The 23,457-nt window shown below is 48.7% G+C and overlaps 1 protein-coding gene across 1 annotated transcript; it reads left to right on the forward strand.

The window, feature by feature from the left end:
- The first annotated feature begins 1,979 nt into the window (after nucleotides 1-1,979).
- Nucleotides 1,980-21,457, forward strand: ADGRD2 (adhesion G protein-coupled receptor D2). The gene is made up of 24 exons (XM_034067879.1): nucleotides 1,980-2,079; nucleotides 3,029-3,106; nucleotides 3,188-3,251; nucleotides 3,993-4,223; nucleotides 4,918-5,568; nucleotides 5,881-5,979; nucleotides 6,437-6,522; nucleotides 6,882-7,163; nucleotides 8,236-8,347; nucleotides 8,580-8,711; nucleotides 8,872-8,992; nucleotides 9,548-9,653; nucleotides 9,906-9,961; nucleotides 10,801-10,927; nucleotides 11,035-11,138; nucleotides 11,482-11,584; nucleotides 11,838-11,991; nucleotides 12,771-12,904; nucleotides 13,638-13,753; nucleotides 15,163-15,283; nucleotides 20,225-20,266; nucleotides 20,465-20,518; nucleotides 20,845-20,983; nucleotides 21,329-21,457. Exons 2-24 carry the CDS (start codon nucleotides 3,059-3,061, stop codon nucleotides 21,448-21,450), a joined length of 3,204 nt encoding a protein of 1,067 aa, XP_033923770.1. The 5' UTR covers nucleotides 1,980-2,079; nucleotides 3,029-3,058; the 3' UTR covers nucleotides 21,451-21,457.
- Nucleotides 21,458-23,457: the final 2,000 nt, after the last annotated feature.

Genomic DNA, 23,457 nt, shown 5'->3' on the forward strand with positions numbered 1-23,457 from the left:
TGCTGCCATGGCAAGGAACAAACATATGGGAGTGCCCATGTGTGCATGTGGCTCCAGGAAATCCTCTGGAGAGCTGAGAGGTTCAAAAGGAAGCATCCAGCAGGCTGGGATCTGGATCCCACTCCCTGGACTTGATCAGCAGCCCGGGAGCCTGAGCTCTTTGTGGGCCTTTAGGTTGATTTTAGGTGAAAGCACAATGAGGTGCCAATTATTAGCTTCCACTTGCTGGCTGTGACCTTTCCTTTGAAACATCAGTGAATGTTCTTACCAGAGTCTCTAGAGCTGCCCTTGATCCCAGCATTGAGCCTTATTTGAAAGTCCAGTGTGTAATTATGGAAGTTCAAATTTAAATCCAAAGAAGTTGTGTAGGTAAGGTTGCATACAGGCAGCATTCAGTGAGCATAGGAAACTTCACCTCTGCATGTGCACAGAGGATAGCTTACTTGTGTGGCTACGGAAAAGAGGAGTGATACTGGATGCTGTGGGCTGGATTCCATTTCTAATGCTACTAGGAAACTGTATTTATTGCTGTTATAAAAAGTGCTTAATTCTAAGACATGGGCATAAATAACAGTTTACTATGAGCTGGGGAACTCTCACTCTTATTAAACATAATCCAGCCATGAGTTTGAAAAACACTTTGCACTTTTCCTCTGAAGATCTTTGGTGTAAACTAGAGCTCTGCCTCACCCCCTTTGTTTCTTCCATCACCAAGGGAAAGTAGGATCCAGTTTTGGCCAATCCACAGTGAGTAGCAGAGCCCTCTCCCTCCAAGCCTTTGGCACTCTGTGCAGCACTGTCCGGGAGTGCCAGGCTGTTTCCCAACTGGCAGCAGTGACTAAGCAGCCCGGCGCAGCTGCCTCCAAGGGCCATTCTTCTGTGAGAGATTTATTGCAGCGAGCAGAGGCGCCGGGATGTTGTAATTGCCTTCATTCCCGGACGAAGACCCTCAAGAACAAAAGCCAGTTGCCTGCGAATCCATGGTGTGATTCAAGCATTCACTTAGAGGGGAGGAGTGGGAACTGTGTGCCTGTTGCTGTAGCAAAAGTGAGTGGGCATACACTGAAAGAGCAGCTCTGTCCTGTGAAGCGGGGAGCATTTCTGGCCCATGGAGGTGGCCTGAGCCCTCCAGCCTTCATGTTCTCTCCAGGACTGTCACGGGCTCAGGCTCAAGGAAATTCCAGAACACTGAAGCTACTGGGCAAGGGAATTAAACTGGAAACGTGCTGGAGGTGGCCCTCAGAGCTGCTGCTGGTTTGACTCTGCTTCTTTCTCAATGAGCTCTGCTCATTGTATTAGCCTGGTCTTCTGTTTACTCTCCTAGACATCTCCTCTAGAGCTGGCCTTCTTCATCTGTACTCCTGAGCACGCTGGTGTTAGGCTCTTGCTACTGTGAGGATCCCTGGAAACTCCCCCACTGCCTGCTTTTTTCTGCCAAGACCATGTGCCAGATCTCCTGGGAAGCTTCATCGGGGACTTCCATGGAGAAGTGATCCCTCGGGAAGAAGATCCCCTGTGCTGCTAACACAAGTTGCAGAGTGCTGAGGTTTGTGAGTGCTTTGCTCTTAGTCGGGGCGAGGGTGTCGGGTGTGAGATGTGCGGGAGGATCCAGTCGGGGGTGGGCGTGCGGGGTGAGGGTACCCGAGCCCAGCCCCACCCCAGGGAGCCCGGCTCAGCTCAGCCCATCCCTGTCCATCCCAGTGGTGCCCGCAGGGGTCCTGCGCGCCCGGCCGGCGCTGGCGGGGCCGGGGCACTCGGCACGGAGGAGGCTCGGCGGCTGCGGGGTGCGGAGCGGGGCGCGGTGTTCGGGGGGCAGTGTCCCCCAGTCCCAGCGCGGTGTTTGCTGCCCAACCGGGCTCCTGCTGCCGGGCCGGCTCTCGGGCTTGGCCCGGAGACCTCTGGGCTGGAGATGCCCGCTTCCCCGAGCTCCGCAGGACGCTGTCAGACCCTGGCTGCGGCCGCACCGCCTGCAGCTCCTTCGCTGCCATGTTTTTTCTGCCAGACCGTGATCCAGATTTCCTGTGGTAGCATCCCCAGGGACCTCCGTGAAGAAGTGAAGACCTGGGGCTGCTGGTGCAGGTCAGGAATGGGATTGGGGGTGTCTGTCCACTAGCATAGCACCAAGCTCATCCTGGCCCACATCGCTCACCCATCAGTTGGGCACAGAACCACACAAACACCTCCCTGGAGAGCCTAGAGCTGCGTTTGGTATTTATAAAGTCGCTGCTGAACTTGGGAAGACAGGTTGCAAACACCGAGTAAAAGCTGCAGAACTGATCTCCATAGTCCTTTAGCAGTGAAGTCCTTAATTGTGCTTCTACTGTGCACACAGGAGAGCCCCACTGCAAGCAAGGAGATTACTCACTGCTGGCAGGGTCAGTGAGGAGGGATAGCTTTAAGACTTGTTTGCACTGGAGATCACATTGCCAGTTTCCATGTTTGTGTCTTTATGTACCCTTACCTATGACTTTACTGGATGTTATACAGCCACACACTCAGGGTTTCCTTCCATCGGAGCAGAGGTGGTGCAGTGGCAGAGTCCCAGCACTGGGCAGCTCTCCAGGATGGCTCCAGGGAACTGGGCTGTGTGTTCAGGTTGCTGCTCATAGAGGTTTCCTGGTGTGCAGGTTCTGTGCTGGTGCTGTCCTCCTGCAGGCTTTAAAAGAAATGAGAAAAGCTGCCAGTGATATGACACTGTTTAACAATGCAATTTATAATGGCTTTTTTATTTAGTTAATGCAGATAAAGAGGCTCTGCTAACTCTCCTGTCCATTAATATCACACATCTATATGTTTTATGATTAATTATTCTGTATCCTGGAAACAAATGTTAAGCTAAGACCTTGAGTTCTTTAGGAAGAACTGAGAATTATTTTAATAGGATACAATATTTTGGTAGGATTTCAGAGTAGTTTTCTCTATTTTGATTCAAAATGTTTTGAGGAAAGCAGCCTTATCTGAGAACTGGCTTTCTGCAGAATGCTTCCGTCTCTGCAATGCATCCCAAGTAATATTTTGTTTATCCTAGCAAAGGGTGAAAGCTTTCCAGCTGGTCAGCATGTTTAGGAGAGACTTGAGACCTGATTCTTGGTTCTTCAGCTTTCTGGTGAGTCTTACTGTAACTTAATTTAGTATCTGAGATAATAGTAATGCTTTACAGAATGTTACAAAGCATTCTCTCCAACAGGTTGGTAGTCTGTCCAGGAGTCTCTTTGCCTTTGCAGCCCTTGCCAAGAATCAGACTTCTAAAGGTTAGTGTTTTTAAAAGCACTTTGCATGTTTTTACAAGCAATATTCAGCACAGAGAAGCAACACATTAAAAGGTGTCCAGCAGCAGAAACAGAAGTAAATAAACTATAAACTTTTTCTGATACCTGGTTTTGTGCCTGAAATTATATTTGCAGAGCTAAGTATTTGCTTGGCTAACCCTGAAATTGGTGTCTAAAATTAGGTAAGTACTGCTCAGCTGCTAGTCTTTGTGCCACTGTAACTGCAAACAAACCACATTATTTTATGCTTGTAAATTGCATCTGCAAATGCAGAAGCTGGTAGAAGCTGGGAAATGGGGATAAAATGAAGACATTTCCTTGTACATAGCTGCTTGGAACCAGCTACCCTGAGGGCAATCCCTGGGGGTATTACAGTGAGGTTTTAGCTTGGGCTGAGCTTGGCATTGTTTTGTGTGTCCCACTGAAGTGTGCCCAGCCCCTGCCCTGGGACAGTAATTCAGTCTGTGAGCAGATTCACAAATGTCCCTCATTTTAGGGCCAATGTAAAAACTCCAGTAGCCTGGAATTTTCTGTCACACTGTGCCCACTGAACATCCTGAGGGCTGGATACAGAAATGAGCTCCTGTCTTCAGCCCCTCCAGGATGGACCAGGCAGTATTTCTAAATGCTCAGGGATGCTGCAAGAGACTGACCCTGTATTGAGTGTCACGAAAGTGGATTGGAAAGGCTTTCTGCTTCTCTATATTATGTGTCTTTCTCCAGGTTTTGCTCCTGTCACGATTGAGACCTCAAGACACATGTATGAATACGTGGCCACTGCTTTAGACTGGTGGCATGCAGACAGATATTGTGAACAACGCTTTGCTCAGTTGCTCGTTGAACCCCGAGGCAGTGAGCAAGCTTCCTTTAGCAAACTGCTGCATTCCCATCACATCAGAGGTTCTGTCTGGCTAAATGAAAGAGATGGTGTCCTTCACAAGCCAAAACGGAGACGTGAGTATAAGTGAGCTTGGTGGACATGCTCACTGCTTGGTCTTTTTTATTCTGACTGGAAAAGCTGCCACTCAGTTTTTACTGTCATTGTGGTACCACCTCTAGTCACAAACTGGACCTGGAAATATGAACAATGATGATCCCAGCACATCAGCTGGTCACTGACAAGGTATTTTAATGCATTGCCACAGAAGGGAGTTACAATGGGGCTCCTCTGCTCTGCCCTCCTGTACCATCCCCTCTAAAGCAGGTCTAACTCTGCTCAGCCTCACTATTTGTGACCTGCAGGTCCTGCAGAGCAATACTAGAGATGGGGCCAGGCATTCCGCAGCAGCAAGGCATCACAGCAGCAAAGCATCACAGAGCAGATACCTCAGACATACTATTTGGAATGCTTGGGAACATGTGCTTCCTTCCATATTCACTTTCTGCAATCCTATTTGCTAGAAAACTATGTTTCTGGAAATTACACTTGCTGAAATGATTCAGTCTCAGCTTGCCTGCCTTCCTGATCCCCTCCAGGTATGGGGGAAACAGAAGCCTTGCTCTATACTTGCAGGATGTCCTTGCCTGCAGGGTCCATGAATTCTTGAGTAGGAGGCAAATGAAAATGATGGCTTCACCATAGTGGAAGATGATCAGGCTTTATAGCACATGCTTCTTCTCTTATGCTGACTGAAATATCTCTTTCTAGGGAACCACATTGTACCAGTCCTGGTGTTTGGAGACAAAACAGACACAAAATATGTGAAGGTGCTCTCTGACTTCCCAGCACTGCCTGCTGTCACAGCCTGCGCCCACCTCCAGTGGGACACCAGGACCCAGGAGATTGCTACAGTCTTCTCCTATGCTGTGCCAGCTTTTATTAATGAGTTCCAGCTCCGTGGCTTTGTTGATGAGGAAGGATTTGTTCGTTTTGCTCTCATAGTCCACGAGCATCATTCCCCATATCTGCCTGTGTTCCGTGCTGATGGACAGTGGCATCACTTCTGTGTGACCTGGCAGCAGGAGAATGGGACCTGGGCCATCTATGCTGATGGTAAAAGAAGAGCATCTGCCAGTGGTTTGTGTGCTGTGGGGTCTGCTCCCCAGGCCATCTATGGCCAGGGGACTTTCATTATTGGGCAAGATCAAGATTCGCTGGGAGGCAGCTTCAAGGAGAAAGAGTCCTTCAGTGGGAACATCACTGACTTACACATCTGGCAGAAAGTTCTCAGCATGGAGCAGATTGAGAAGGTTCGGTCATGCTGGGTGGTGGAGCAAGACCTTGTATTTCGGTGGAGCTCAAACACTCTGGAGATTGAAAGCACCGTTCAGGAAGTGACTGCACAGTTTCTCTGCCCAGGTAGATCTCACTGCCCTCACTGCTTCAGCTCCCTTCTGCAGAGAGGGTCAGAATGCAGGGATAGTCTGAGAAGCCAGTCCCATCCTTGGAGAGGGAATTTGGTGCAGTTTGTGGAATGATGCTTCTCCTTTGGGAAGGAAAGCAGAAGCACATTCAGAGCTGGGCTGGGCAGTACTTAGAAGCACAGTCATCACTGAACCCTTGGTCATTGAAGACCCCTGCAGTGGCTTTAGCAAAGACAACTTCTCAGATGTCCTGGGGATGGTGTGTTTCTGATGGACCTGGGCTTTCTCTTTGTGTGTGTTTCCACAGGGCCTGTTGAAGAATGCAGAGTTTTTGAAATTGGCAGCAATGGATTCAGTTACACATCTTGTTTGCAGACTTTGCCTTTTATCTGTCTCTACAGAAAGGGTACAGCATCTATTCCTTATGTATTCATTACTTCCACAGCATTCATTTCTGGAGGTCCTAGGTAGGATGATGGGCAGTGATGGGGAGGCCTTGTGTCTGCTCTGAAGAGATCACATGCAAAACCTGCTGTAGCTGTGACACTGCTTCAGTTGCAAGCACTCTGACAGATTACTTTGCTATTCTCCAGTTAAGCCATGGTTGTATACATTTATGTGGCTTCTGGATGCAGTGCTGTAGAATGCCTCCCAATCCCAGCATCTCCAGCCTCATGGGCCAGGGAGACATGGGAAGGAGGCAGTCTATCTCTGGTCTTGTACTAGAAATAAAATAGACCTGTGAAGTCTCCTTGTCCTGAGTGTCCTGCAGACTTACCTACCACATAAGGATCAGGCTTTGAACATGGTGTGTGATAACCACACTGCTAGACACCACAGCAATGGTTATGTTTTATTCTCAGATGCATACTGGCAGCTGAAAAAAGCTCATGTGGAATCCAGCCATTCACTTGTCAGCCGTGTGAACACGCTTGCAGAGAGAACTGTGGTGAGTCCTGAGCCCCAGCAGTGGCAGCTGACACCAGGAGCAGGCAGGAGCTGTTGGGGTGGACTAGTTGGCACCTATGGGTGTTTGAGGTCACTTTGCCAGCAGTGTGACCAATACAGATGTAGCTTGTGCTGTGATCAAGCAAACAAAATATGACTTCAGGTTGACTCATCTCACTGAGGTTGAGAGGCATGGACAAGAATTCAAAACGTCAAGGCAGATCTCCTGTGATATGCCTAGTTAGCCAGGCTAGTGTCATCACACCAGTGAGGGCATGCAGGGCATTCCCAAGGCATAGCTGATGATCAGGCAGAAGAATCAGGCCTCTGCACTGAACTGAAACATCTTTTTCATGGCAGATTCCTGAGAGCATCTTTACAAGTGATGTCCAAGACATGAACCTCTCCGTTGCTCTTGGTGCTCTTGATGTCTTGGCAACTGTTCTGAAGGAAGGAGAGACACCCGTACTGGAGTCATCTGACCTTCTTTCAGTGCTTCAATTACTAAAGCAAGTTTCTGATGTGGAAGTCCAGGAGGGAGAAGAGCCGAAGATGTTGGAGCAGTTGGGCCAGTATTATGTGGAAGTGACTGAATTGATCTTGGAAGAGCAGAATATTGGAACGTGGTCATCAGTCAGCCAGGTAATGGTGTCATCAGCAGTCTGGCTGCTGTGTACCACAGCTGTTCATCTTGTGTATGCAGCTCCTTGGCCTGCTGTATGACCACAAGCTAAGAACCTGTCCCTGCATGGACATTCTTGCATGTAGCCTTTCTGGCTGTATTCTGGAGCTTGTGAAAATGCTGCAAACGTGGGCATGGAGCCTGTTTGCCAGCTCAGATAAGGACCAGATGCTTTACTGTTGTCTCATTTGCTGGAGATGCAAACAAGTTCTTCTGCAAACAAGTGCAGTCAAGTGGTGCCTTCCTTGCAAACTCCTCCAGTGGTTGTCTTGGCTCTCTTCAAGAGACCAGATAATCCATGAGGTCTGGATTTACAGGATTACACAGTTTGCAGATTCCCAGTGCTTTTTAGATTCCTTGCTCCCACATCCTGCTCCCTCTGGCATGGCAGTGCCCTTCACTTTATGGTTTGTTGTATTTTCCATGGGTGGGCTGCCAAGGAGCTATTTGTCATCAGCCCCCACGCTCTTCAAAACACTGTCAGGCTTTGTGTGGGGGATTTCCATCATCCCACCCCCATCAGGGTTTTCCCTATTAGTTTCTTCCTGTCTCACATGGGTCTTTTGTGTCTGTTGTATGGTCTGCATTCTCCACCTGACTCTGGGAAATGTGTGGCAGCATCTGGCCTGGCCAGTGCTCCAGGAACCAAGCCAGGGACCTCCAGAGATGAAAGGATGCTGAATAGTTCAGTTTACCTCATCGCTTAGTGTTGCTTAGGTCTCTGTGGTCACAATTACTCACAGCTTCTCGATAGTGGCATAGAACCAGCTCTGGCCCAGTGTAGCTGGTGCAACAGATATATCTGCTGAAGGAGAAAGGGGTTGAGTTTGTGTACTACAGGGGTGGCGCTTGTCTCCTTGCTGGAGGAGCTGGGAACATCCTTACTGAAGAAATCAAAGGAAAAGCAAACCAAAAGCCTTCACCTCCAACTTCTCTTTTTCTCCCAAGCATTTAAGAAAACGCTTGGGAGCTGTGGGAAGTGTGAGCTGGCAATGCAAGTGATGATTTTCATTGCTCCCTCTGTATTTGCAGGTTATCAGAGGGCCCATGGCTGTTGTTGAGCTCTGTGACAGAATGGTGTCACTCTTGGCTCCACTACTGACCGCAGGGAGGACAAAAATCACAGTCCAGCATGGAAATGTTGGTGAGTGGCACTGGCAAAGCTGGGGGAGGGCATCTTACCAAGACCCAGCTTAGTCATGCTGTCTGGTTCCCAGTCCAAGTCAGGAGACAAACTTAACCCACAGTTTGCACTGAAAGGGATCTGTCTGCTACTGCTGTGAGTCTTGGCTGGGTCCCTGTGTCCTTGTGGTAATTTCCTATAGCAGCAGCTCTGCAGAAGGCTGAACCTTGGATAAGTTTTTGCCCCTCCACAGGGATGGAGGTCAGGAAGCTGGAGCTGGGCAGGCAGTTGAGCAATGAGGCATACCTGGTCCAGACCCCTGAGAAAGACAGTTATGATCTCATTGAAGTTCCTGCAGAAGAAATGCAAAGACTGAAAGCCAGAGGTGGGTTATGATGCCCGTGCTTCCCTGGGTCTCACCTTGCCACTTCTGCATCTTCCTTAATGGCAAGAATAGTTAAGGTTAGGGCAGTGGTGCTGCAGTATGGACTGCTTATGACTGCTCTGTGTGCCTGTACGTGTCCTGCAATGCTCTGTCCCTCCAGGTCTCCACAGTGTTGTGGTGAAGAACATGTGGTTTGGCTACAGCTCCCTGCAGCGCTGCTTGTCCAGCACTGTTAACACTGCTGTCTTCCAGGACATGGCTGCCTCTGATGGAGGACAGAAGTGAGTAAAACACGACGTCCCCCCTTGTATTCCTTTTAGCACCACTGGAGAGTTCATTTCCAAGTCTGAGATGCACCGTATCTCTTCTGCATGACTCTTGTTCCCTTGAGGTTATCTGCTCTGTTGGGGTGGGCTGGGACAGAAGCTGTGGAGCTGCTGCAGGGTCCCCTCCTTCTGGGCCAGAAGCTTTGGGAACCAGGAGACCTCTGAACAGTGGCTCCCAAAGCCCAGGAGCTCTCCAGGGAGCATTCTGGACACTAGGTGGGGATGGCAGCTCGCACATCCAGCACTGCTCCTTCCCGGACCTCAGGCTCAGCCACTGTGCTGCTCAGCTACCAGCCGCTTGAGGTGCTTCAGTGCCTCATCTGCAGTTATGGGGGGACTGGTGGTGGTTTCTGTTTGCCAAGTAATCTGAGGTACTTTCTGTCCTGTGCCCAGACCCTTTGCTGGTGGCACTGAAGCACTCCAGAAGTGGCTCTGGATCTCTCCAGCTGTCTTATGTGTATAATGTGAGACCCTGTTTTCTGGTTCCTGGTCCTGTGCTTTCCCTGACAGGTACCTGAACACTGTTGTGGGCACTGCTGTGATCTCCGCTGCTCTGCTTAGCGACTACCAGGAGATCAGCATGTCTGTGCGCTACCATCTGCAGCACCATGTCCAGGTACACTGAGCAGGGGCTCTGCTTCTGATGCCGCACCCTGACATGATAGGCTGTGCCCAGCCTTGGCTCACAGCCCCCACATCTCTTGGACTTAGGGGTGTCCCATGCCCAGGTCTCTCACCTTGACTCACATTTCTCTGGGAGGGTGTTTTTCCTGTGCTGACAGACCTTGTTGCAGCCTAGTGAGTGAACTGCATCAGTCTGTATATGTGTATGGATATGTAATCTCTTCTTCTCCCTCTCTACCTGCAGGACCTGTCCAATACACCAGTGGGGCCCATCTGTGCCTTCTGGAACTTCAGCCTCAGGTGCCTTGTTTCAGTTCAGGTCCCCAGATTTATGAGCTTTTATTACACCTGGAAACCCAAACATAACAGTATAAATGTAATGGTAAGAGTAGGGATCTGTAATTCTTCTCCTGCTTTGCATGCTGGCATCCTCTATCTGCTGGATTAGAGCACTCTCCTGGGAAGATTTCCCTTGGAAAAGTAACTCACAAGCAAGTGACCCTTAATGAGGTATATGCAACTAAAATGGAAACCCCTAATTAGTTATGATTGTTGCCCACAACAAAGAAGGGTTGGTCCAAGATATACAGCCCAATAGACATGCAGGACTCTCAGCCTCATAAATACTGCTTGGCACTGAGATGTTCTGTTGTTGAATGTCACTGCAGTGAGCACTGAGACTGTGATATATTATGGATTGGTAATTAAGTCACTCAAGTGCAAAAAAACCTCATTTGAGTCCCACTCTTGTAACAATCATGGATCAGTTTGAGGAAGGTGGGAAGAGGGTGGTTTTGGAAGCAGCTGGTCACTGCACAAACCATTCCACTAGGCCTACTCTGAATTTGCTCTTTTCTTAGTACTGGAGCAGGTTCAGAGGGGCAGCACTGACAGGGCTTTTAATGTACATGTTGACACTAGGCCTATTTTCTTGTGCATGGCTGCAAATAATGCAAAGCTGCTGAGACAGGATGAACCAAAGGAAAGTCCACATGAAAAGATGTCTCTGATATCCTACTCTTCCTCCTTTCAACTCTGCTGCTTCTGGAAGAATGGAATTCCCTTAATACCTTGGCTTTCTGTTGAAGTGAATGGTAATTTCCATGTGTTTTCCCTGGATTTTTTTTGCTGCATGTTAGCCCAGATGCTGGTGGGATGTGGTCCACAGCTGGCTGCTCTGTGGTGACGTCTCTCCCGGGCTCTACTACCTGTTTTTGCAATCACACCACAAATTTTGCTGTCCTGCTGCAGGTGTACAATATGCAGGTAAGCAAGGAGCCTTTTTGTGCTGCTCTGGGAGGTTGATGCCTGGGAGCAGTCTGTAGTTGATTTGTGAGGATTTTGTGTCTTCTGTTGTTTCATGATTGGAGCAGAGGACCACCAAGGAGGAACTCACACTGCAGACCTTGACTTTTATTGGATGTGGAGTTTCTTTCTGTGCTTTGATAGTTACCTTCGTGTTATTCTTGGCAGTTGGGTAAGAAAAGTCCAGACACTTGTAGCCTTCCCTGTATTCTTTTATACTTTGCTTCAGAACAAGTAGACAAACAAGATACTCTTTGTTGGCAGCAGAGGGCAGGGAGGGGAGCAGTGGTTGCTGGCTACGGAGGGGGTGCAGTGCTGGTTGTTTCTGTGGAGATGCTTGTATGAGCTGTGCACACACCTGTGGGAAGTCTGTGGGAAGACTTTTAGCAATAACAAATAATATTACCATACAAGCTGCTATTCTAGGGTTAATTTTTATAAAACAAACAGAGCAAAGACTCTTTTTGCATCCTTTCCTGTGACTCCATCTGAGGGCTTCCTCTCTTCTTGCTCAGTGTCCCCAAGAGCGAACGAACAACCGTGCACAAGAACCTGATCTTTGCATTAGCTGCAGCAGAAGCTCTGCTCATGTTCAGTGAACTAGCCAAGACCAACCAGGTAAGCTCAACAGAAAGTGTTCTGTTGGGCCAGCAAGACTAGGCCTGATCAAGCATTATTGTCTGAGCAAACAGAAGTGTAATCCCTCTTATTAATGTTTCATTAGTCACTCAAGAACTCTTCCTGGTGCTTGTGGATGTTTAAACACATTTCTGCACATTATTTGCTCTTTTCCTCCTGACCACACACACTCAGAAGCTCCCAGAGGACTCCATCTTCTCCTGAAACAGCATGTGATTTCTCTCCTCTCCAGGTGGTGTGTTTCATGATCACTGCCTTCCTTCATCTCTTCTTCATGGCAGCCTTTTCATGGATGCTGGTAGAGGGGCTTCTCCTCTGGAGCAAAGTGGTAGCAGTCAACATGAGTGAAGACAAGAGAATGAAGTTTTACTATGTGACAGGCTGGGGTATCTACAGGTTCCTTTGCATCGGATGCTCAGGAAAATGAGTCAATTCTTTGTCTAGCAGAAGTTTCAGTAGGATAGATTCCCAAATGTTTTGTTTGATTTAGTAGGAGAGCTGTGTGCCGCTGCTCTGCAGAGGCTGTATCTCTATGTGTCAAAGTGAAAGTATTAGTATGTATAAGTTAAAAACATTTGTTACTTTTCTAAATCCAAGTGTTTAATACAAAAAAATAGAGGAAGAGATTTGTGGTAAGTTCTTGTTCTTGGAGAGCATTACTACTCTCTGATAGTAATTAAAATATAAAAAAGTTCCTGACTAAGCACCCTTTATTCTGAGTGAGCCCTTGAGGGACATAGAATTTATTTGAATAAACTGAGTTTCATATTAAAAAGAAGCCTCTTCAGGTCAGTGCTCCGTGCAAAACACACACCTAGTTGGACATTGGGCAACTGGTTCAAGTATTTTGAATTGTTTTATGTCTTTGATTGTCTATTTTGTTAAAAAAGCAATCTGAGGAGTAAATTGCTTTGATCGGGACTCAGGAGTTGGAATGCTTTATACCTCGGAGACTGATGCTGACAGCGTATAAATCTGGTCTTGCAGAGCCGAGACTGATTTCAGCTGCAGTAAATTGATGTTGCTCATGGGGTTTCAGAAGCTAAGCTGGCTCATGCTGGAGCGTGTCTGGTCAGAGGGGGTTTGAAGCAATTGTCTAGAGCACAGCTGACCTGCATGGGTCAGCTCTGCTTTTCCCTCGTTCAATCTGTGCTTTTTTTTGCAGGCTTTCCAGTTGTTATCGTGGCTGTGACCCTTGCAACTTCCTTTGACAAGTATGTGGCAGACACCCACTGCTGGTTGAACATTCAGACCAACGTCATCTGGGCCTTTGTAGGCCCTGTTCTCTTCATCCTGGCTGTAAGTGCCAAAACCTGCCAGGAAGGTGTGATTCCTTCGTGTTTGGTTTTAGGAAAGCACTGCAGAGTCAGGGGTGTCAGCACTTCTGTAGCTAAGGTGATGCTCACATTGTGCCTGCTGCTTTTATAGGAAATTTTTTATTTTATATATGCTTTCACAATATAAATAAATCCCTTTAGGCAAAGCAGCTTTTTGATGGGAAAAACATGTTTTAAGAAAACTTTGCTGACTAGTTCTTGTATTGGCTGTTAAATTAGGAATGTAGATAAATGTGTAGTTTGACTGTGACACTGCCCTAACTGAAGGTCTGATTTTTATATTGGAACATCTATGCCCTTGAAGTACTACCAGTATCATTACTGATATCAGTACTATCAGTGTCATTACTATCAGTATCATTATCAGTATCATTACTATCTATGGTAGCCTATCAGTAGTACTATCAGTATCATTGTACAACAACACAGTGGCAGAAAAAAAGTGCCATGTTTAAGGGGTCCAGAATAAACACTTAACAAGGAAGACATTCTGTAGGAGAGGTTTAAATATAAGTTTTATAGAGTTCATACATTTGTGGATAGCTTTATGAAGTACTTTGTTCACTGCTTTCTTAGCAGTGATACATTTCTGCCCACGTTCTGACACTTAGTTACTGAGTACCAGCAAAAAAGCCTTACCCCACTGGATCTGAGATTACAGAAGGTAACTGGGTCCAATGCTCTTCTTCTGTCAGGTGAACACCTTTGTGCTGTTCCGGGTGGTGATGGTGACTGTGTCCAGTGCTCGCAGGAGATCAAAGATGCTGACACCCAACAGCAGCCTGGAGAACCAGATTGGAATACAGATATGGTAAGCAGGGAAAGGGCTGCTTTTCCCAAGCGTGGCTTCTCTGGGTATGAAATAGTGGAATTACTGAAATTAAAGCTATCCTGGGCATGTTGCCATCACCAGGAGCAGCACTTTGGGTCTTGGAATGATCAGTGTGAGCATACCCAATTGTCTGCAGGGGTGACAGCATGTGTGGGAATGCAGGTCACTGCCAAGCTGTCTGCCCCTTCCCTAAGGCCAGCTCATTGTGCTGCTAAACAGCTTGCTGGTGGGCATGCAGATGTCTGCTAAAACATCACTACAAGGAAGTGAAGTGGCAGCTTAGGGTGTTTCAAGGAACCAGGGAGCCCAACTCAGTGCCCAGTTTCTGTGGAATGTTAAAGAGCTCTGAGCTGCAGAAGCAGCTCCTCTCCACTTCGCAGGACATCGCAATTTGAAGGGGTCATAACTGAGTTTGTCTCAAACCTTCCCACCCTTAGCACTTGTGTGTGCCCCAGAGAAGGATGCCAGTGGTAAGAGTGCAGGGGTTTTGGCTATTTGCCTTTATAAAAAGCATTTTCTGTGTCAGTTTGGGACTTGGTGGATTGGAAGTAATGCTGTTGGGGATTCCATCCATGGGGAAAGGGGTGATGTGAACTTCTGTAATCAGTCAATGTAGAGAGACCTCTAAAAAACTGCTGCTTGAGTCATTTCTTTATCATCCTCTGTGGATCTTTATTGTTGTTAGCTGGCGCCGGATACCCCTGCTAGACACACATTGTTCCCCTCTATCATAAATACATTTTCACAAATTTACAGAATCACAAAGATAGGGCATTGCTGGAGGGCAGGGTGACATCCATAGACTAGTAAAACAAATACAGAAGACCTCCTTGCAGCAATGATTTGGGGTAAAATAGCTGTTTTCTCATGGTTAATGACATCTAAGAGCTCCCTTTTTGGTAACTCTCAGTGATAAATAAAGAGCAAGGCTGGCACACTGGAGGCTGGGAGGTGAAATGTTTGGTTTTTCCCCTCTTAATTAATTTTGTTTGCAAAGGAATTTGTTCCATAGCTACCATCTTGGGTGCCTTTTAGTGGACACATCATCTGAAAGGCACTTGCTGGGAGGAGAGAGCTGTCGCCAGCATGGAGACAAGGACAGTTTCTTCTAAATCCCGAGATAAAGGCCAGGATGCTCCTAAACCTGTGCAGCTCTTTCAGGGCAGATTTCCTCAGTGTTCTATATAACCTAGTGCAGACGCCCCAGGCAGATCATGGTGAGACCCTGGGCAGGGTTTTCAGAGCCAGCCAGGGTTTGGCAGTCATTCTGCCAGGACACTGTGGGCTCGGGGATGTGTCCACAACCAAGACCCCCCCAGAGAGCTGCTGGCTGGGAAGTTGGTGCTTTGAAATGTGTCCAGGTAACCCTGAGCTCTTCTTCCTGACAGGGCCACAGCCAAGCCCATCCTGGTGCTGCTGCCTGTGCTGGGGCTGACCTGGGTGTGTGGGGTCCTTGTCCACCTCAGTGTCATTTGGGCCTATGTCTTCATTGTGCTGAACTCCCTCCAGGTGAGTCCTGCACCTCACATGTACCTCCCACATACTCACATCCCAGCTAAGCACATATCTGCAGTTTCTTGTGCTTCAGTGTACTTTACCTGTCCTAATAGTCAGGGACATTTGTCAGCTCTCAAGTCCAGCCCAGCTTTCCCAAGCTTCTGTGCTGTTTTGTCCAAGGAAGCTAAGTTGATGCTCCCAAGATACAAAATAGAGCTCTGGAGACCTTGCTCATCTAATGGCCCTCCAGAAGCAGTCTCTGGAGTGTCCTACTGGTACCACAGCTTTCCAGTTCAAATCTTGTTTCTCATATTAGATTTTCTGACATTAACATGGTTTCAAAATGACACTTGCAAGCTAATATGCTTGTAGGGAACTTCATTAGAGTTTTTATTTGGTTATTTACTGGATAATTAAAATGGTAACTGTCCAGTTTAATGGGGTGGACATCCTACCTGCTATTTGCATCACTGAAATGAGGCTCATTTCTGCAGGGGATGGGCTGTGTATGCCAGCATCACCAGTGTTAGAATAGGGCTGTTCATGGAAAGTGTCTCAAAAGTCACATTCAGCCATAGCCTGCTTCATTGCTGCTTAGATGGTGTGTGTTCTGGGCTGAGTGTTTTCCACCTGGTTCATGTTCAGACATACTTAGAGGTTGTGGCCCAAGCACTGTGCAGGCAGAGCCACCTTCCCTTTGCTGGGAGGCCAGCTTTATTGCAGGGAGATGAGAGAAAAGGAATTAAGAATCAAGGACTGAAAATCTTTACCTTTAAAGTCTGTGTTGTCTGCATCCATGCAGCTGCTCCCCAGGGATGCTTCCAGTGCCCAGTGAAAGGTGAACTGGAATCTGATGGGATGTAGGAGTATTAGGTGGAACAGACTGTGATGAGGGCTGGTGATCAGAGCGTCACACAGAGAAGCTGGAATTGTGTGTCCTTCTTGTAGCTCTGACTTGCAAGACCTTGGGGACATCATCTTATCTCATTTGGTCTCTTCATTCCTCTTTAGGCAGCACCAACTGGCTACATTTGTAAGACTATTTGCTTGTCTTGGCATCCTCCAGGGCCATGACTGTGGCTACCACACTTCAGAATCATGTTGTTAATATGTTAGTAGTAATAGGGATCTCCAGAGGGCAGAAAGTAACCCTGGTGTGTAAAGCAACACTTAATATTTGCTTCTGAGTTTACTGATTTCATAAAAACAGTTTAAAACGTCAGCCAGCCTGTATGTGGTGAAGAGAGCAAAGCAAACTGTATTAGTCACAGCAGCTGGGAGTGCTCCATTCTGCACTGAGCTAGGACTGTTCCCAGGATCTCACGATGTCTGAAACTAGGTGACAGAAAGTCCCAGAACATGTGCTTGCCACCTGTGATGCAGAGCATCAGGCCTCTTGTTGGCAGAGAGAAAGCAGCTGTAGATGGAGCTAGAGAAGCACTGAACATTGCTCCTGACGTGCAGCAAAGCATGGTCCAAGGGAACGATGGAGCTCTCTGCAGGCAGGCAGTTATCGGCAGCAGGGAGCCAGCCTCGGGGGGCACACATGGACTCAGTCCAGCCCCTGGGGCTTGGACTATGCCAGCACAAACAATTCGTGTGGGTACCCACACAGCCAGTCCTGTCCCTTGGCACTGGATATTCGCAGGTATACCTTGCCCAGTGCTTCAGGACAAATCCATGGATTCAAGTCAAGAGAGCAAATAGGTACTACCCTTCAAACCATTTGGATCCAAAGATCCCATCTCCCTTTTTCATTTGGATTCAGTAGTAATAGACATCTCCTGCAGCTCTCACTTACAGAGCAGCAGTTTGCAGTGCTTCCCTCTGGAATACTTGGCCAGCTCCAGTGTAGCACTGGCCCAGCTCTCCAAGGGTAAAATGCAGGCATTATCACCACATGCACGAGATGGGTGGTTGCTCCAGGCGCCAGTCCAGCAGCCGGGAGCTGCTCACGCACATCCGTCGGCTCTCAGATGGGGCTGTTCCAAGGCCAGACAAGGGCTGCCTCTCCACATCTCCACTAGTAAGGATACCAGAAGAATGGCAGGAGGCCTTGCCTAACTGTAATTAAATATAGCATCAGTTCTCCTTGCCTCCTTGTGTCATGCTTAGGTTACCGAGCAGAAGAGAACTCCAGGCTCGGTGTTGTGAAGAGATGAGGGGAGCAGAGCTGAGAACAGCACCAGATATTTTCATTCAAACAAAAACCAATCCTCAGGCCAGGTGAATAAATCAGAGCACAGTGGCCCAGCACAGTGCTTCTCTGCCTTGCTTCAGTGTTTGTGCTGTAAAAACATTGTTGGAACCAGGGGATCTTTAAGGCCTCTTCCTACCCAAACCATTCTATGATTCTGTGGAATCCCATAAGTTCCCTGGTCCAGTGACTGCTCATACCCCTTGACTGTGGCCTGGCGATGTCAGTGCGCAGCCTGCATCCTTCATGGCTCACTCAGCCTTTGATTCCTGGCTGATGCCAGCAGAGGGGCTGCAGGATGCTGGCTGTCATAACATGGATTCTGGGCATAGGGTTTTTTTTGAGAGAGAAGGAATAACTCCTGAAATTCCTAAATGTGTGCTCTGGATGATGCACCTCCTGAGACTGACTGTCACAAACCATGACAACGTCCACCTTGGATGAGACAGGAGCCAAGGTGTCTGCTGGATCAGGATTTGTTTTCTTTCCTTGCTTTCAAAGTTATTGCTGCTTTTTTTCTTTCTCCTAAAGCTCAGTGGGAGCCGTGGCTGTTACATGGATGGAAAGTCAAGGGTTTGCCCATGACTGCACAGTGCCTTTGTCCCTTCATTACCAAGTTCAGGTCAATTTACAGACTACCCCATTGGAGAAATGGAGGTGGGAAGCTGTGGATTTGAGCGAAAGCAGGGACAAAGCTGTTCCATATCAGCCCCTTTGCTGACTGTCTTATGGCTCGCCTTGGAATTTCCTTTAGGGCCAGTGCACTCCTTCATGCGCGAGTGTTGTGCAGGGAAGTTTTGCTGCTGTGGCTGTTTGTTTGTTTGACTGCTCTCCCTTTATCTGCTGAAAGCAAAGCCTGTCTTCAAGGTTACTCTGTGCGTCGACACCGAAATGACAGCTTCTCCAGGCAGGCAGCACAGGAATGGAGCTGGGTGACTGCAGAGCAGCAGGGGAGCAGTGCTGCACTGGAGGTGGCTGCCATGGCTGTCCCACAGGCTGGCGAGCAGGAGGCAGCATCTTCCCTCCAGCCCATGGTTTCAGAGATGGCAGCACCAACACCCTGGCAGCACCTGACACTGTTGAGAAACAGCAGAGGCAAAACCTGTCAGCTTCAACTGAACTTGTAGGGCTGAAAGGAGGGTCCTGAGGGTGGCTCAGGGCCTCTTGCCTGTCTCTGGTGAGAGGGGACAGGAGATGGTGGTGGGCCCATGCGGCATGGAGATGGGGTGTGCAGAGCGCAGCGGGACACCATTGCTGGATGGACAGACACCAGGCAGGAGCATCCATCCTGCTCTGTGGGTCTCAGCACCCGCTCTGGTCCCACCTTTGACCACGCTGCCCCACCATGAGCTGTGGTGTCCGGAGCCTTGCAGGCCGCGCCAGCACAAGATGGCGTGTGGGGAGAGCGGCCTCCTCCAGAGCCGCAGCTCCACTTCCGCCTGCCGCTGGGCCTCCTCTGTTCCCTGCTCTGCTCCCTCCTCTGTTCCCTGCTCTGCTCCCTGCTCTGTTCCCTGCTCTGCTCCCTGCTCTGTTCCCTGCTCTGTTCCCTGCTCTGTTCCCTGCTCTGCTCCCTGCTCTGTTCCCTGCTCTGCTCCCTCCTCTGTTCCCTGCTCTGTTCCCTGCCCTGTTCCCTGCTCTGTTCCCTGCTCTGATCCCTGCTCTGTTCCCTGCTCTGTTCCCTGCTCTGTTCCCTGCCCTGCTCCCTGCCCTGCTCCCTCCTCCCCGCGCTCATCCACAGTGGTTTTGTCGAGGCAGACCTGCCTCGGCAGCCGGAGCAGAGCTCTGCTCTGTGGGAGTGCCCAGCAGTGCTGGCTGAAGGACAGGTCATGGCGCCGTGCCAGGGTACTGCTACCACTGTGCCTGCCAAGAGCTCGCAGATGAAGAGCGAGGCTCGCAGGAGACAAGATGGATTGCTTCTCTTGCTGCAGCTGATTTATCTATCTGCGATAACAAAACACCCCACAGATAGAACATAAATCTGGTGGGCCCGATAGGGCTGCCTTAAGGCTAGAATCATTGGTCTGGAGTTGTAATTAGCCCCAGGCTGTGGCCTCCAGGCGATGCTCACTCTGGCCCTGCTATGGGCACTTTCCCTGAGCACATCCCACACAGGACCTGGGTACGTGTGGCCGAGGGTTTGGCTGTGGCAGAGTACATCTCTGCTCCCTGGTCCTTGTGCTGAGCAAGTGACAGCACCAGTTCAGTGAGGAGGGAGAGGATGGCTGAGACCATGCTGGAGGGAAGCATTGTCCAGAGTGGGGCTGAGCAGAGTCTCCGGGTCCATACCCCATTGACCTGGGTCACAGGGTCCTCTTGGTGCTGTGGGCTGTCACTGCAGGGGACAGAGGAGCTGTGCCCAGCATCGTGCTGCACTTGGTCTGTGGGAGGCTGGCAAAGCCCCGCTGGGGTCGGTGCTTGGTGGGAAGGGAGGTTTGCTTCCCAGGTTTCAGTTCCCCCAGCAATTAATTCCTGGTGGTTTCTGCTTCTGAGATCTGAAGAGAGAAAAGGAGAAGGAAGAGGGGCTGGGGAGGGACCATCTCTATTGAATTCTCTGTAAAGAGCCTGGTCTCAAGTGTGATTATAAGGAAGGTCCTTCCTGCCTACCTGTCCTTCGCTGTGCTGTGCCCACCGTCTGTGCCTCTTCCCCTTAGCCCAGTCTTTAACCATTCTAGTGCTCATCAAACTAACTTCCTCCCATATGAAGCAGCACAAGCGAGCTGTACATCTCTAACCTTCCTGTGCTCTCTCCTTTGCAGGGCCTGTACATATTCCTGGTCTATGCAGTCTATAACAGTGAGGTAAGAGATGCCCCTGCTGGGGCTCAGTCACTCATCACAGCAACTGTTCATCAGCAGTCAAGGGGGTAGCTGTAACAGGCAGCATAGCCCCGAATATGCTTCTGGAACAGTGGTTGCTTTTTCTCCATGACTTGCTGGAGGATCTCTTGCTCTGCTAGAGCTGCTGTGGTCCTCTCTAACGTCCTTGCTCTGCTCCAGGTGAGAAATGCCATCCAGAGGATGAAGGACAAGAAGAAAGCACTCTCATTCACAGTAAGTTGCAAGGAAGCTCTGCTACCCACTTCATCCATCAGGCACCCACCAGAAGAGAGCCCTAGACATACATTTGGTTCTGCTTTGAGGAGATGATGTTGGAAAGAAATCTTACAGGGTTTTCTTTGTCTCACTTCTTTGCAGTCCTGTTGGACAATGCAGATCCAGAGGTGATCTACCCTGATTAGGCAGCTACCAGAAGGGGATGGGAGTCACAAGCCCCAGGGGCCACAGTGCAGATGACACTGATCTTTACAACTGGATCTGGATCTAGCAGACTCATTTTGCAGTTTTCATTGTTCTGTTTCTCTTCCCTGTCATTACAGAACTGCTCTCATCCCATCAACTACTTATCAAGTCCAAGAAACACGACCTCCTGGGAGACAGGGAAACCTTCTGTAGCTGAGAGCACCTTGTCGAGCCCTGTGCAGAAAGACCCTCCAGTGAAGAACATCACCAACAAAGGTAAAGGGAGTTGTCATTGCTGTTGGCCCAGGCTGTGTGAGGAGACCACAGTAAAATGTTATTCCCAAGGCTTGAATTTTAGCACATGTCCACGTTAGTGTCTCAAAATGAATTTTCTGTAGAAGGGGAGGCAAAAGTGGCAGCAGGAAATGGGGTTTTTAGCTTCAGGGTACAAAAAGGTGTTGCATGCTCCAACCAGTTTGTGGGTACAATTATGTAGTTAACATGTTAAACCCTTTGCTTCAGTGAGAGATACTTAGGGGACACAGAGCACTGAGCTCTTAGTAAAGCATGAATATTCCTACTCTCTAACCTCCAAACTCACTGTGCTCCTTCACACCCTAGGAAATTTTGGAGCCAAAATTCCCATGGGGATTTCATCAATTATGTCACCTGAGAGACCGGTATGTACTGTCTTCTGCTATTCTTCCACCTTCACCCAGGCACAGAGCATAGTGGTTACATAGGAGTGGTGCCTGGTGGTTCCAGTGAGGAGCTGGGACTCAGGACATCCTGTAGTGATACCAGTTCTGGCACAAATCTAGTGGTTTCTGTTGAATAAGTCCCAGAAGCTGTCTGAGACACCCACCCTGTGTGTGTACTGATGCCCTCTGTCCCAGGGCAGTAGAGAAGGGACAGGCAGGGTGTTAGCACAGCATCCACACTCTCCTCCTAAGTGCCAGTCCAAACACACAGCCTTGCCTATGAAACCAAAGGTTTTGATGCTCATCCTGGAGCCTCTGATTAAAATACAGCATATTGATTTAATTAGTAGCATACTAAGTCACTTAAAGCATTTGAGATGTGTGTTTCATGCCCATAGTGGCCACTCCTAGTAATCAAGCCAACTGAGTGTTTGCCATTTTCTGTAGGAGAGTAAGATGGAGAGCAAGGTGGGCTGGTGGGCAGGAGCTCCTGGCCAGTGACCTGCCTTGGCTGTGCTGTGATGGAGCCAGAGGCAATTACATGAGCTGGGGCAGGCAACAGGGGAGAGCATGTGTTTTGTAGGAAGCAGAGGAGGAGGAGGCACCAGAACAGCCAATTTCCAAGGCAAGACCTCACCCCTGGAGGGGGGCAAGCCCTCATGCCAGGAGGATGACTGCAGCAGGGACACAAATGAACAGAAGGAGCAAATGAATTTGAGTCAGTAAAGCACCAAGCAGAGAGTGGTACAGATCAAGGCAGGAGACTTCCCCCAGGGATAACATATTAAAACTGGGCAGCAGGGGCTTGCTGTCCCTGCAGTGGGCAAGTCACATCTGTCCAGGGGCGGCAGGCTGGGTTGTGCTGCCTGCAGCAGAGCGATGTAGAGCTCAGTGAGGTATGGCCTAAAGCAGGGAACAAATTAGATTTGACTACTGTGATACCACTTCCATCTCCCACTATTAAAATGATCATCAGTCCCTGTGCACTTGACATACAAGTGCTGTAATTTCCTCGGAATAATATCCAACACTACTTTCATATGAGTCTCTCACTGAAGGATCTCTCTCCCTCTCTAATATTTATCCTTTGAAAGCCTGTGTCACATAGACAGCTCTTATTTATCCAGTAGATAATACTTCTATAGCTGGCATATCGTTTTGAAGCCACTCAATAAAATCCATATTTTAATCTCTCATGATTTATATTGTGGTTTTGCCGTTCCACCCTGGTGCTGAACACCAACCACCGTTCATTTGTAGGTGATGCTTTTCTCAGCCAGCCAGGTGGTGGCTGTGTAAACTGGGAGCAGGGCTAAGCTCCTGGCACCCGATAGGAGATATGGGCCAAAGGGATTAGCCAAGTTTCCTAAAGCAGAGAGCATTAGGAGGCAGCAGATCTCCTAAATGCCGAGGCCTTGGCATTTTCTAGCAGGTAAAGATAGAAAGCACTTTACCCCATGTGAGGGTCACCAAGGTATTTGCTGTATCTTTGCTGCTTAAGCATTGCATTTTTAATGTACTTGTTTTCTTTCTAACTCCTGTGGATGCAGCAAAAGGCCCTGGATGGTGCTACCCTCCCCTGGATAGGTGCTGCTTTCTGTGCTGTTCCTTATTTAAGTCAGTGCTGTTTTTCCTGCTCCCTGGCTAAATGAGTCATGGCACTTGCTGAAGGAGCGGTGAATTAAGAATGTCACTGGCAGCTGCACAATAGTTTGGATGAAGAGAAGATGCTACTTAAAAACGTTTGAAAACACTTAAAATGACAAAACACAGAGCGAGTGAAGATACAAACACAGACAAGATGTTCTTGTGTTCCAGGTTTTTAAATGTTGTTTGGTGATATTTATTGCTGTTGGGCTGGCAGCAGGAATTTCACACCTCACTTAACCGTTAACGATGGTTAGTATGGTGCAGCCTTGTATGCTCTCTTTCCACCGCAGAATGGGGAGAGAAAGTTCTCTTTTCCTGATTTTCCAGTGGTCTCCAGCATGGTGTCCATCGGTGTTCAGGGACTCTGTGCACTGTGCTTGCCCCTTGGGAACTGGGATG

Source organism: Melopsittacus undulatus, chromosome 11 (assembly GCF_012275295.1).
Source record: "Melopsittacus undulatus isolate bMelUnd1 chromosome 11, bMelUnd1.mat.Z, whole genome shotgun sequence".
In the NCBI taxonomy this organism is placed as follows: domain Eukaryota; kingdom Metazoa; phylum Chordata; class Aves; order Psittaciformes; family Psittaculidae; genus Melopsittacus; species Melopsittacus undulatus.